This window comes from Trichechus manatus, unplaced genomic scaffold (assembly GCF_000243295.1).
Source record: "Trichechus manatus latirostris isolate Lorelei unplaced genomic scaffold, TriManLat1.0 scaffold00081, whole genome shotgun sequence".
Lineage (NCBI taxonomy): Eukaryota > Metazoa > Chordata > Mammalia > Sirenia > Trichechidae > Trichechus > Trichechus manatus.
Window position 1 is genome coordinate 401,016 of NW_004444017.1, and position 15,466 is coordinate 416,481.

The window sequence follows — 15,466 nt, forward strand, 5'->3', positions numbered from 1 at the left end:
TTCTCTAAACTCCTCAGCCTCTGGAATCCTTTTGGTATGGGAGATATGGGATAGTCCAAATAAAACTGGTGTGGGGAATGAATGGAGGAAACTTGTAAGGATTCTGATACAGAATTGCTTATCTGTTTACTGAATCTTTCAGGATAGTCAAGAAAGGAGGGGCTAGGAATGGCTCCACACTTTCAAGGAAGGTCCTTTGAGGTTTTCAGGTGACTTGGTGCTACCTGAATATGTTTCAAGCTACTGGCCTGATGATGACCCAGCCCTTCATGTGAAACACTCCCAAGGCAGACTGGGGAGTCTCTGAGCAGACGAGCTGGGGGAGGAGGTGTGGGGCAGCTGGTGATAGTAGTTGTCAGGAATGAAGACTAAACAGTGTCGGCAGAAGCCAAAAATAAACTTCCACCCTCCTATTTCTCTCCCCACATACAGCCAGATGCTTTTGGCTATTTCAAGGATTTTCCAAGAATGGCATTGGACACATATCATGAACTCCCAAGGGAAACTGCAGAGCAGGCACCATCGTTTCCTCTGCTTCACCAGCAGAGCAGCAGTGCACATGCTCAGACTTCCATTCTCCACATCTTGTGTATTACAGGCAGAAGTCGAAGTAAACATACACACACACACACACACACACACACACACACACACTTTCTTTCTCTCACCCTCTCTCACTTTGAGCAGTGTTGGGCATAGATGCCATTCCACTTGCAACAACTGGTGTCCCAAATCCCAGCTCCCTTTGGTTAGCTCCATTGTTTGACTGGACATTAGTTTGATCCCCAGTTCCTGATGGTGTACTGTATTTTCCACACTTGTGTGGTGCAGGTCTGGAGCACAGGCACAGAGGTACCTGAAGTGTCCTTCTTGATCTCCAGACACCGTTTCGTGGCCCAGTTTATGATGGGCTTCCCTGGATGGAAGGAGAGAGAGAATCAACGTATTGAAATGCCCAAGGAATACATCACTCCCCTACTCCTACCTCCCTGCTGTGGTCAGAGACAAGCTTGATGACCCCCCCTAATCATTTCCAAGTCACCCAGAGGAGAAAATGAAGCAAAGCATAGAATTAGATCATCCAGGGCTTTCTCTATCAGCCCCATGGCAAACTAACCACAGATCTGGAAGTAACAAATGCTTTGCAGTGAGGGTTGGCAAGTGCTGGTTTCATATGATAGCATCAGCCTCTCCTGAGATTGAGGCATCAGGTCCATAGTGATTGGTGTGCCTTGATGGTGTCATAGAGAGCCCAGGACACTTCTCTGCTTGGCCATCCTTTCTACTTCTTCACTCCTGAGTTCATGAAACCCCTCAGGTCACCCTCAGTATGTGTTCCCTCCCTTCTTGGTGAAGCTCTTGTTCGATTGAAGCAGAAGCTATATTTAGGAGTCTCAGTCCATGTTCTCTACCACTCTGTGTGGCAGCTTCCTGCCTCTCTGTGTTGTGGGGGCTTCAACAATGTTCACTAGTGGAAACATTATGGGCTTTAGAGCTAAAGAGTCTCCATTTGAATTCCTGCTCCACCCAACACAAACCATATGGCCTTGGGCAAAGTACTCAACCTCTGTATGTCTCAGTTTCCTCATCTATAAAGTGGGATTAGAGTTAATATTTACTGAGCATCTTGTGCCTGACACATGAAGATGTGCAATAAATGTTGGTTCATCTATGCCTCTACCCATCCTAATGGGGGGAGGACGAGTCATCCTTCTCCTTGTTCCCACGTGCCTCCTCCAGGCCCCGTGAGCTCTTAACTCACTATCTCCATGGTTCAACAATTGAAGATGATGGCATCTGAGCAAACCACAACCTCTCCTTGTCCTGCCCTCTTCTCCTTTCCCTCTCACTCTCCACACTCCAATACATCCCTTTGCAGGAACTCACATAATCTCTTTTAGTGTCTACGTGAAGTTCTTTTCCCTTTATACAACCTGTTCTCTGCTATCATCCTCAAAGCTAACAGCTCTCTAACCATCGCCTCCCTGACTCTCACCTCTTCCACTCATCAACAGCCCCCAACAACCCCTGCTCTCCCACATTTACCTGCTCCTGGCCACATTGAATTTCCTCTGCCCCCACCCCACTTCCTCGTGTGCACTACCAGTATCGGTCATTCTGGGTGACTCCCCAGGTTCATGAACTTCTCCTCCAAATCAGCCCCACCACTCTTTTCTCTGGCCCCTGCTTCCAGACCACAGAAGGCTCCTGGAGAGGAGCCTTGCCTGGCCTAACCAAGCAGGCCTGGTTTCCACCTTACAAAGGTTCTGGCTTTCCAGTTCAAGGGATGGACTGAACTAGTGTAAGTAGTTCATCCAAGGCTGGCCCACCCAAGCCTTGCCTGGCTAACCGAGCAGCCCTGGCCACAAATGTGCTGACAGCAGTCTGGCCTCAGAGCTTGGCTTACTCCTCATGGCCACTCTTCCAGGCCTCCTCAGCAAGATTATTCCTCAGTCCCCGCCTCTTAATGCTCACTCTCACTAAATTTATTTTCCACTTTGTCAAGAAGACTGCACTTTCAGTCCAGTCAGTCTACCCCCTCACCTGAATACCCTGAGTGATTGTGGGGACAGTGCCTCATGGACCATCTGAAAGTAGCTGCCCCCTCTGTCTCAGCTGCCAGCAGTCCCCTCTGTACTCTGACACCCAGCCATCCTTGGTGCCAGAGAAACCACTTTCCTATCTAACATCTTTGATTTCTCCCTCTTTGAAGATTCCTTTTCTACTCCCTTTAAAGATATCCAAATATCACAATATTAGAAAAAAAAACAAAAAGCCTTAACTCTACCATCTGTTTCAACCAAGGCTCAGTCTTTTTTCTCTCTTTCAGAATCAAACTTCCTAAGCAATGAGGCAACAATACACAGTGGTTAAGATTCTGTGCTTGAATCCTGGGCTAACATTTACGATGTTGTGTGACCTTGGACAAATTATTTGATTTCTCTGTGCCTTAATTACTTCACAGATAAAATGATCTAATGATAATACTTCTCTGAGGAGATTTGTGTAAGGACTAAACGAGTAATGTATAATCCAGTGCCTGGAACAAAATATGTGCTCAGTAAATCTTGGCTATTAAAATTTATTGTGACCTTCTAAACAAAATGGATCTATTTTTTTTATTTTCTCTCAACTTCCACAGGACATGTGCTATGACAGTATTCCTCATAATCCTCTTAAAAAATTTTCTCTGGTTTTTTTTGCAATGTGTTCATCTGCATCTCCTATATTTTTGTTTTTGTTTTGGGGGTGTTGCCTGTCAGAATTTTAAGAAGGTTTTTGCTTTTAATTTGTTTTTTATTTTTACAAAAGGAATATATGCTTTTTGGTTTTCTTGGAAAATATATATATTTTTTAAATTAGAAGCACTTATTATGGGATAATGGTGTATATATGGTTTTTCTATCCTGCTTGTAATATTCAGGAACCCTGGAGGCTCAGTGGTTAAGAGCTCAGCTGCTACCCAAAAGGTCGGAAGTTTGAATCCTCCAGCTGCTCCTTGGATGCCCTATGGGGCAGTTCCACTCTGTACTACAGGGTCACTATGAGTCAGAATCGACTCGATGGTAACGGGTTTGGGTTTTTTTGGGTTTTGGTTTTGTAAAATTCAACATTATATTATGTGTATTTTCCCACTTACTGTTTTTTAAAAAATATATAATTTAATGGTTCTACAGTGAAACATGAAAGCTGGAACTCAACAAGACTGCCTTGTTCCTCCAGGTCTTGAAAGTTTTCTACCTTTCACAGGATGCAGTCTTACCACTTTTATATCAGTCATTTTAGTGGAAAATATTTGAGTTTTCCTTCTCCGACAAGTTTCCACCTTACACAGGTTCCATCTTTCACAGGTTTTACTTAGAACGTTCTGTTCGAGGGATGAAAAAAGTATCCCCTACCGTTGGATGCTTAATTTTTCCTAATGTTTTGCTACCATATTAATCAATTTTCTACATTAGTCTTGGTTTAAATTTCATATTACTTCTTTAGGTTAAGATATTGTCCTAAAAGTGGAATTAAAACCAAAATCATTGCTGTAGAGTTGATTCTGACTCATAGCGACCCAATAGGACAGAGTAGAACTGCCCCATAGGGTTTCCAAGGCTGTAATCTTTACAGAAGCAGACTGCCACATCTTTCTTCCACAGAGAAGCTGGTGGGTTCAAACTGCCGACCTTTCCATTAACAGCTGAGCACTTTAACCTCTGTGCCACCAGAGCTCCTTGACTTTTACACTAGTCTTTGTCAAATGTCATCCTCTTGGTCTCAGCCCAGGGCTCCCACCTCTCTGATTATCATTAATAATAAAACAATCACAATGACTAATATTAATGGGGCACTTTTCTACATGCCAGGCACTATGCTAAATGCTTTACACACATTATCTCATTTAATCCTCCCAAACAGATATTATACTGTCATCTCCATTTTTCAGATGAGGAAATGAGCCTCAGAGAGGTTAAGAAACTTGCTAAAGGTGACTGAGCTAGGACTTAAGCCCAGCTTCTTAACTATTAAACCTACCTATTTAGCTCCAACATTCCTTCTCCATAAACAGCCCTGCCTTAGTCAAGAGACTCAGTGTGTCCCACCCAGTTCCCCATTTCCAGACTGCCACAGAAATTAATCTTTCTAAATCACTATTAAATCAAATCTGAACCCCTCATAGTATATTTGAATGTGCCTATCTTTTAAAAAACACACAACTCACCAGTTTAAAATCCCAATATATGTGCAGTCCATTTTTGACTGCCTTGGAACACGGCTGTAAAGTGGGACTCTCCCCTTTGCCAAGGTCGGTCAAGCAGCGATCCTCAGTATTTGTCTCTGCAATCAATGCTCCCACATAGAATTCCCCTGTTAGGTGGTAGTAGACATTCTAAAAGAGAGCAAAGGCTATCCTGGGCACAGTCAGTGGGGAAGCCCTTGGCCTTACAGGGAGCATGAGGACCACTATCAAGACAATCACTCATCATAGGGAGCACGGTCCTTCCCTGGGTAACTAGAAGTCATCTCTGCTTCTTTTTCTCCAACCCTCAGATTATTCCAGAGAGAAGACCAGGCATGAGGAGGGGCATTAACCTGCTTCCTTCCCTACAAGGGCTCTCACAGAACCATGGCTTTCATGGCATGAGGGAGTGTGTCTTTGAAGAAAAAACCCACTGACCTTTGGAAGGCTGATGCTGTAAGCCCCAGCTATGGGTATGTTGTCAGGAAAACTTTCAAATTCTGAATCTGACACTACTTTACTCAGTAAGCTTGGATGAATAGGTTGTTTTTGTGTCTCAGTGTTTTCATCTGTTAAGTGAAAACAATACCTACCATGAATATCTCAAAAGACTCCTTTGAACTGGTAGAGAGTATCGTCCTGAGAAACCCTTTAAACTTTGAGCTGGAACCACTCCCAGAGTTCACCTTTCAGCTAAATAAAAGATTAGATCACAATATAAACAGTATCACCCATGAGTACTGTGCTGCTTTAAAAAAAATCATCTATATGAGACCAAATGGTCAACATTTACCCTAAATCAAAGATGAGAAGGCAAGGGAGGGGGGAGCAGGGAAACTAGATTAATGGAAACAGAACAACCAGAATGGAAATAATGAGAATGTTGACACAATGTGAAAAATGTAGCCAGTGTCACTGAACAATATGCATAGAAATTGTTAAATGGAACCTAATTTTCTGTGTAAACTTTCACCAAAAACACAATAAAATATTACTTTTATGCCTATAAAATGATTTATTTTGTCTGTGATATAATTTAAAAGTAATTTCCTTTTAAAAGATTATTTTAAAAAAAGTTTCCTTTGAGGGTAACAGGCAAAGCAAGATGATAGATGTAAATATTCTCAGGGGAAAAGATGTCCCCTGGACCATGGTCTTGGGGAACATCTAGCTCAACTGGCATAGCATAGTTTATAAAGAAAATGTTCTACACTCTACTTTGGTGAGTAGCGTCTGGAGTCTTAAAAGCCTGTGAGTGGTCATCTAAGATACTCCACTGGTCTCACCCCTTCGGGAGCAAGGGAGAATCAAGAAAACTAAAGATACAAAGGAAAGATTAGTCCAAAGGACTAATGGACCACATTTACCATGGCCTCCACCAGACTGAGTCCAGAATATCTAGATGCTGCCTAGCTACCACCACTGACTGCTCTGACAAGGATCAAAATAGAAGCTCCCGGACAGAACTGGAGAAAAATGTAGAGTAAAATTCTAATTCACAAAAAAAGACCAGACTTACTGGCCTGACAGAGACCAGAGAAAACCCGAGAGTATGGCCCCCAGACACCCTTTTATCTCAGTAATGAAGTCACTCCTGAGGTTCACCTTCAGCCAAAGATTAGACAGGTCCATAAAACAAAATGAGACTAAAGGGGCACACCAGTTCAGGGGCAAGGACTAGAAGGCATTAGTCCAGGGGCAAGGACTAGAAGGCAGGAGGGGTCAGGAAAGCTGGTAATAGGGAACCCAAGGTCGAGAAGGGAGATTGTTGGCATGTCGTGGAGTTTTAACCAATGTCATAAAACACTAACTGTTGAATGAGAAACTAGTTTGTTCTGTAAACCTTCATCTAAAGTACAACTTAAAAAAAAAAGATGTCCCCTGGCTGCACCCTCCAGTTGGCCACTGACCTCTTCCACCCCTTTGGTTCAGCCTCTCTCTTCTCTAGCTCACTGTTGCCCTCTCTACAGAAGAAGCCATAGGTGGCTTCACTCGTCCACCTTCCAGGGCATACAAGGAGTGTACATCTATTGAAGAGGGCAGTGGAAAGGTGGAGGGGGCAGAGGAAGGCGAGGAAGAGGAAAGGATTAGAGGTGATTATCAACGAAAATGTTACCATGAAGAATGAATAAAACAGAACATAGTCTTTCTACCTCTCCTCTCTGTGCCTGCAATGCAACCATCTTGCCATGACTTTTTCAATGAACTAGGAAGTGCTTAGTTACAAGTGCAGTTTGGGCTTTGCCCTTCCTCTTTACCCACTGCTGAGCAGCTCCTGCCTCACCATCATCTAACACCAAGTCTAAATCTGGAAAAGGTTTTCAGGGGCTAAGCCACAACAGACTTCACCCTGTTGGGATAGGGAAGACTGTGGAAAATACCTGTGGACTGAATGTATGGCAGTAACACATGACAGGGGTGTTGCCTGGAACAGGTCCCTGATCGAGGCAGATACTTTCATCCAATGTGTTTTTCATCTGAAGGAGCAAAATACACCACAACACTGTTGGAAAGAGGAAGAGAAGGGGGCCCTCAAGCCTCCCCAAGCCCTGCATTTTCCCCTGTGCACCAAGATCACCAGAAACTAATATCCAAAAGAGAATAGAGGGCTCAGATCCTGGCCGCCATTTTCTAAGTACTAGAAAACATGACTGCTGAAGTGAGGGACTGCTGTGATGTCTACTTCCTGGGAACACCCACCCACCTCAGACCATCACATCTCATATAGGGAAAGGGCTAGAGTTCAGGTGAGAGAGGCAAACACCCTGGTTGACTGAGAAACTGAGAGAGCTGCAGTTTGCAAAATAAAAGACAAAGAGGCAGACAGAAGAAACAAAGATGGGGATTAGGGAGCAAGAGACGAAAGGAAACTGAGAGGGTCCAAGGGCAAAGAGCCAAGGAAGGGGTAGGAAAGGAATCTTGAGCAGGATGGGTTTTGTAAACTCTCACCTGGGCCACAGTATATGATTTAGGTTTCACTGTCTTTTACAATCAAACATTTAAAATCTAAAACACAGTTTCATAAAACATACTCTTCCATAGCCGACAATGCTATGGATGGGCTTCAGGAGTGGATAAACATTTTTCAGGTACCAGTCAAAACTTTTACATTTCAGTTTCTCCCGGAGTGCCTTTGTGGAAGAAATGTCTCCATAATCGATTCCAGAGTTCTGTAAATAAAACACCAAGAGTTTCTGTGCCTTGTCTGTCTGTGTAACCGCCTTGACTTCACCAACAGGACTGAACCACACATGAGGGAACTAGGTATTTTCCTGACAGTCTGTGAGGTAACCTTGATATTTCATAGTTTTCCAGGGAAAGTGGGAAAAAGCTTGAACCCTAGTAAGCTCTGTTGGTATCAAAAGCATTTGCAAGGCCTGCACAGTGGGACCACTCAGGTTTATTTCTCATCATTAGCAAGCTGACTCAGACTGATCCTGTTTGAGACAATATTTACATCAATAAAGCACAAAATATTCCTCATGATGACCAGAAAAAGCTCTACAAAGGAATATTCTGGCAGCAAGACTTGGAGATTAAAGGAGGTTTTCTGAAAGTGATATTTTGGGGGAATCAAAGTGAAAGAGTACTAACGAGGCAAGATGGAGAAGGAAATGCAGGAACGATTTGTGCATCTGCCTTCCTCTCAGATGCTCCCTCTGGCTCGTTGTCTATCATCCCTTGTAAAAGTTTAGGTTTTACTTATTTAGGGGCAATTCTCTTTACGGCTGGGGGCATTCACAAATACGACTCCGTAGAAGTAAAAAAAGCTAGTGATCTCCTGGAAGTAGTATTTGTTTTCCTATCATTCCTTGGTATCCTGGGACAACAGAATAAATTCCTATAAATCTCTTCAAACAATGAGCTAACTGTAGGAGATTAATGGCACTTTGGGTGATGAGGGGAAGGATTCTGATGACTTTGAATTAGGAGGAAGGCTCAGGCATTTCTGCACATTATTTGAGTCTTCAGCCACAGTGTTACCAGCTGTTTAACCTGGCTCCTGGTCCCAGTCACTCTTCTTGACTCTCCCTTCTAGATCCATTCCACAAGATGCCCACCATTCTGATTCTCTGGTATCCTGGGAGCTACTTTAGGGTCCACTGTGGTGGAAGGGAAGAGTATGCCAATGAGATGACTGTTCCCTGTACCACAAAACACACTCCAATATGCTTGAGCCCAGAGTCACAGCTTCAGGAACAGAACATAGCATGCCACACTGACCTCAGGTGGCCAGGGCAGATGATGTGGCCTTAGCCAAGGACATGCTTATTCATGTGCATCCAACAGGATTACAATCCCTCCTCCCAACACTCTATATCCCCACCTGCCATGCTTATGTCCCCTGGAGACAGCACATTTCTGATGTCCAACCCTGCCCTCCCCAAGCAAGGAATATCCCATATAGTAGCATAACAAAGACTATGGAATCAAGAAGCCAAGCTTCCTAGGTTTGAATCTTGGTTCTGCCATTTACTACCTGTATTATCTTAAACAAGTTCCTTTCAGCTAGCTGTGCCTCAGTTTCCTCATCTGTAAAGTTAGAACAGTAAAAATAATACCTACACAATAGGTTTGTTGTGATGGTTAAATAAGTTAACAGAACAGTGCCTGGAATATAGTACTGTTATATAAATGTTAGGTGTCATTATTATCACCATCGGGACCTTACCATAATTCTTAGTGCTAGGATGGCACTTTGCTCTATTCCATTCCATTCCCTACCATTAACACCACCTTCTCCCCCTTTGTTCTTCCCTGCTTCTCTTCAATTTCATGACAAACCTCAAGAGGCACGTTCCAGGCCAAGTAGACCATGTATTTGTACTCATCCATCCAGATTTCGGCTACTCGCAGGGCGTTGCATTTCAAAGCATTGCTCAAATCCAAGGCGTAGGGCTTGTGGTGTCTCTTTAGGTGAGCAATCAAGGAGCAAGGTAAGATCTTGATCTTCCCTCCACACTGCCATATCTGCAAGAGAAGGAAAAAAACCCCTAGGCAGACTGGGCCCCCAAGGCCAATAAATTGCATAGCGAAAGACTATATTTTGGAACTGTTTTTAAAAAGAATATAAATTCAGTCCTCCCACTCCATTTCCATGTTATCTCCAACCTACTTATGGAAAACATCCTTCCCAAGAAGTCTACCAAACTGCTTCTCTCCCATCATTCAACTAGCTCCTGAAATCTTACTTCCCTTAGGAAACCTCCCTACTGGCCAAAAGATAGGCTACCTCTGCTCCCTTGTTCCCAAGGAAAGTGCTGAAATCCTGAGAGGCACCATGCCCTGGGCAACTCTTGCTGACTTAGATGCTCTGTCCTGCATGCCAGATATAGAGTAATGTGGCAACAGACTATTCGGTGGCCCCACAATCCCTACCTCCTGGGATTGCCTAATCCTCTCTCCTTAAGTGTGGGCAAGGACCTGTGACTTGCTTCTAACCAATAGATTATGGCAAATGTGACAGGATGTACATGATTACATTACGTAAGATTGCAATATCCATCTCGCTAGGAGATGCTATCCCTTGATGGCTTCGAAGAAGCAAGCTGCCGTGTTGTAAACCACCATATGGAGAAGGCCACATGGCAAGGAACTAACGGAAGCTTCTGGCTGACAGCCAGCAAAAAACATAATGATTCCTCAGTCAGGAAGATTTCGAATGCTGCCAACAATCATATGAGCTTGAAAGCAGATCCTTCCCCAGTCAAGCCTCAGGTGAGAACCCAGCCCTGGCTGATACCTTGACTGAGCCTTGCAGAGGACCCAGCTAAGCTACGCATGGACACCTGAGCCACAGAAACTGTGAGATGATAAATGTGTGTTGTTTTAAGCCTCTACGTTTGTTATAATATTGTTACACAGAAACAGGTAACTAATACAGGTAATTCTTGCCAAGAGATACCATGATTTATGACCAATTATAAATTTCTTCCTTGCCATCCTTATGGGTACAGACATACTTGTCAGACCACATATTCTAATAAATAGCTTAGAAAATATGGTTTTCATTCTGATAGATGACAGAAATATCTAACATTGTCAGATTGATATGATGTCTCCTGTGTCTTCTCTCTCCATGGTTGCTGTTATGGATTGAATTGTGTCCCCCAACCCCCCCAAATATGTGTTGGAATCTTAACCTGTAGATGTAATCCCCTTTGGGAATAGGGTTTTCTTTCTTTTGTTAATGAGGCCCTATTAGTGTAGGGTGTGTCCTAAACCTAATCACTTCTGGGTGATATAAAGAGCAGCGCATAGACACAGAGACAATCAAGTCAAAAGGGGGAAGATAGATGCCACAAGAAGATCGCCAAGGAACCAAAGAATGCTGGAAAAGATAAATGTCTTCCTCCAGAGCTGATAGAGAAAGAAACTTTCCCTAGAGCTTGTGCCCTGAAGTTGGATTGCTAGCCTTCTGAACTGTAAGAAAATAAGTTTCTGTTTTTTAAAGTCACCCACTTGTGGCATTTTTGTTACAGCAATATTAGGAAACTAAGATAGTTGCCAAACTGGGTTGCATTTTCTGGGAGGCCCTGGTGGCACAAACAATTAAGTGCTCAACTGCTAACCGAAAGGTTGGCAGTTCAACCACCCAGCAGCTCCAGAGGAGAAAGACCTGAAGATCTGCTCCCATAAAGATCACAGCCAAGAAAACCCTATGGGGCAGTTCTACTTTGTTATGTAGGGTCCTACGAGTAGCAATTGACTTGACAGCACCTAACAACTATAATTAGCCCATCTAGCAGTGGTTAGCAACCAGCTGTGCTCTTGCCAATGGCAGCCCCTGAGATGAGGGTAACCAACTTAGATCCTGTTTGTTCAGTTAACATATCAAACGGTGTCTACCTGAGATACCAGTCCCCTTATGCGACTTTCAAAGTTTTTTTCATCCCTTTCTCCACTTCTGGACCCACAGTTTCCCCTTCTCCCTCCCTCTCTCCCCTAACATCTCAGAATAGTGGAATGAAAAGAGACAGTCTTGGAAGTCAGGCTATCTATGTTCAATACTTGACCCTATCACTACATGCCTGGCATATAGGAGCAAAAACTCACCATCTCTGAGCCTTAACCGACTCATCTGCAAAAGGGGCATACCCACCATTTAGGTCGTCAGGAAGATTAAATGACATAACAAGTATTCAGTAAATGCCAGGCTCTATGATTATTCAGTAGAAGCATATCTTTGTTGCCGTTATCCTCCTCCATTCTTCCTCATTGCCCCCAGAGTCATGTGCAGATTACATCCAATTTATTTTTAGCTTTTATTATTTTCTCCAGTCAACCATTTAAAAATCTAAATACAACTTTACTCTAATTTTCCTAGTTGATGGAAGTTTCTAATCCACAGGAATTTGGGGGGTGGGGGGTGGAATTCATTATTGGTACAGGAATTCTGAAATCAGAGTGAAAAGATATAGTCAAGAGGTAATGTTAACTACTATCCTTGACTAACAGTTTTCAGATTATACCCTCTCAATCTGCGCCCACTTGCCAAAAGCCCCCTATCTCTCTCTCTCCCCTTGCCGCTTCCTCTCTTCCTGCTTCTCTCTCTTTGTGTCTCTCTCTGTCTCTCATAGGCACGCAGAGAGGCATGAAGCTACTGCTTATAGTAACAATGGCTTATTTTGTGCCACATGCTATCCTAACGCTTTTCACAAATTTAACCTTCACCATGTAGGTACTGGAGCCCTCGTGGTGCAGTGGTTCAGAGCTCAGCTGCTAACGAAAAGTCGGCAGTTCGAATTCACCAGCCACTCTCTCCTTGGAAAACCTGTGGGGCAGTTCTACTCTGTTCTGTGGGGACTCTATGAGTCAGAATCGACTCGAAGGCAACTGGTTTGGTTTTTTTTGTTGTTGTTATGTAAGTATTATTATTCCCATTTAAGTAACTTGCTCTTGTCTATCCAGCTAGTAAATGACAGAGCTGGATTCTAAACCCAAACATTCAACATGGTAAGCTCTGGTAGAGTACCAGGACTATACAGGGTGCTCCACAAGTGCTGGTTTTCTTTTCTACCCATCAGCCCAAGACTTCATCTCCGTTTACCAACACTCACAAGCACCATCGCTGTGTGGCCACTAGATGTCAGAATAAAACATTCCATCCAGCTCTTAGTTTCTCCAAGATATGTTATTGGAGAAAAATAGGTCCGGCTCATAGCCACCCTATAGGACAGAGTAGAACTATCCCACACGGTTTCCAAGGAGCAGCTGGTGGATTCTAACTCTAACCTTTTGATTAGCAGCCATCGCTCTTAACCACTGCACCACCACGGCTCTGACAAGTGCTTAGAGGCTTTAAAAGGGGAAATAGCCACACATGCAAACCAAGCAACCTGGATGGGTATAAATGTTTTGCACAACAAAAAGGGAGAAAAAAAAGGCTCTCCCCCATCACTCCCTACATTTTGAGCAAAGTTGATAAACAAGTCTCAGAATGCTAAAAGAAACATGTTTTCTTGTGGAAAAATTAATGGTGGAGTTAAATATGTGGGAAACAGAGAGAGACAGACTAGATGCAGAAGGGCAGAGCAGAGAAAAGCAAGAGAAATTCAAAGAAATAACGAGAGAGCTTTAGGCCCTACATTGGGGGGTTGGGGTTCCAGCCAAATTCATCCAAATCTCTGGTGGTAGAACAACCGCAATCACAATGTAACTTTGCTGAGTATCATTCATAAAATAATTATTTCTTGTTTTGTGTGTATAGGTGCTAGAAACCAATTCTACCCTGAATATCTATTCTCCTCAACATCTATAGCAATAGAAAGATAACTGGAGTAGCTAAAGTCTACATTTCCCAGCTTCCTTTGCCCACAAGTGTGGCCATGTGACTACGTAGCAGCCAATGACATGTGAGAGGAAAGGATATATGCAATGTTCAGGTAATGTCCTTAAAAGGAAAGGAGCACGTTCTCTCCTTCCCCACTTTTCTCTTCCTAGAATATAGACATGCTGTTGAGTGTGGCAGAACCACAAAATAGAAAGACCTTTGGTCTGCATCACCCTGGTGTTGGCAAAGCAATCTGAACTGCTTATGTTCAGACTGTTATGGGAGAGAGAAATTAACTTCCATCTTGTTTAAGCCTCTCTTACTTTAGCCTCTGTCACAGAAGCCAAACAGCATCCTAACTAATATATTTGTAAATCATTTTTAAATTAATTAGTGCACTTTCACTGCACCCTCATCCGTATGAGGTAGATAAAACAAGGATGCCTCTCTTCAGTTCACAAATAGGAAAACTGATCAAGACTGCCATGTAAAAAAAAAAATACATATACAGTTTTCTCTGCCAAAGAATAATTGTGGCTTAAAGTATAACCTACACAGGACTCAAGGTTTGTTTGTTACCATATAAATGCTGAGTCCTGAGTGAAGTCCTAAGTGGGTGCAATATATGGCTGTAAGGTCATTAGTTTCAACTGGAAAGAAATTGAAGGGAGTGGATATGAATAAGCTTTAAACAGGAAATTATCTTCTTCTTCCAGACACCACAATGAAGCAGAGACCATCTGGTCTCAGGCACAAAATTGCAGAGCTAGGAAAAAAAAGGTATTTTGCAGAAGCTTAGTCTACAGCGAATTAGCAGAGCCAGGATTTGACTCTAGAGCCAGTATTTTTTTTTTTTTTTTTTACAATGCCACCCTGACATTCTTATTATTGTTATTTTTACCATTCACTATTTACTTTCAGCCCTTCATCAGTCACCGTGCTAGGTGCTTGACATAGCAAGTATGGCTTAGAGAGCTTGTATGTTGCCCAGGATTACACAGCATTTTGAGTGGTAGAGCAGTATTTGAACTTATGTGTGTCTGTCTCCAATGCATGTGTAATTTCCACTACCCTATGCTAACTTTTTTAAGAGTTCAGCCTTAGGCTGGGAGACGAGAGGAGGATAAACTAACAAGAATCCAAGGGCCAGAGTCTTCAAACAAAGACCTGTGGATGACACACAAGAAGTAAGGAAATATTCTGGGAGGAATATTTTAATGCATGAAACCTGTTCCATACTAATTTGTGGTGGGTTGAATTTATTGGCCCCCATTCTTCACCCCACCCTACATGGTCTCACCATGGACAGAGGGTGCCTCCCTACCCCTTGATTTTGCACTGTGACTTGCATTGACTAATGGGATGGAACAGAAGAAATAGCGTTCTAGCTCCAAGCCCAGGCTTTAAGGGGCCTCATATAGTTCCACTTATCCTGCAGCGCACCATGAGAAGAACCTTTCCTAGGTAACTGCCGCCCCTTCAGCATGGGCCTCAGAATAAACACATCTGGAATAGAGTCACCTCATCCAAACCCAGCTGGACCTGCAGGTCTGTGAGAACAGATAATTGTTGTTTTAAGCCACTGAGTTGGGAGTGATTTGTTACACTGCGTTTTTGTGGCAATAGCTATCCAACACACAGATATAACATAAACTTGCACTTGGGATTTCTCCAGCCATCTTAGTTTGCACCTTGAATTCCCTTGTTGTTGTTGTTAGCTTCTGTCAAGTCAGCCCCCAACTCATGACGACCCCACGCACAACAGAACAAAACACTGCTTGCTTCTGCACCATCACCATGATCAGTTGCTGATCAGACCATTGGGATCCATAGGGTTTTCACTGGCTGATTTTCAGAAGTAAATCACCAGGCCTTTTATTCCTAGTCCGTCTTAGTCTGGAAGCTCTGCTGAAACCTGTTCAGCATCATAGCAACACTCAAGCCTCCACTGACAGACAAGCAGT

At 43.2% G+C, this 15,466-nt stretch overlaps 1 protein-coding gene across 1 annotated transcript in view; it reads right to left on the reverse strand.

Annotated features, from left to right (window-relative positions):
- Positions 1-773: 773 nt before the first annotated feature.
- GALNT8 (polypeptide N-acetylgalactosaminyltransferase 8) overlaps positions 774-15,466 on the reverse strand; it is a 60,350-nt gene continuing 45,657 nt past the window's right edge. The window contains 6 exon segments of the mRNA XM_012556895.1: positions 774-920; positions 4,715-4,879; positions 7,111-7,206; positions 7,762-7,899; positions 9,515-9,700; positions 12,119-12,125. Of these exon segments, the coding sequence (XP_012412349.1) occupies positions 774-920; positions 4,715-4,879; positions 7,111-7,206; positions 7,762-7,899; positions 9,515-9,700; positions 12,119-12,125 (739 nt within the window).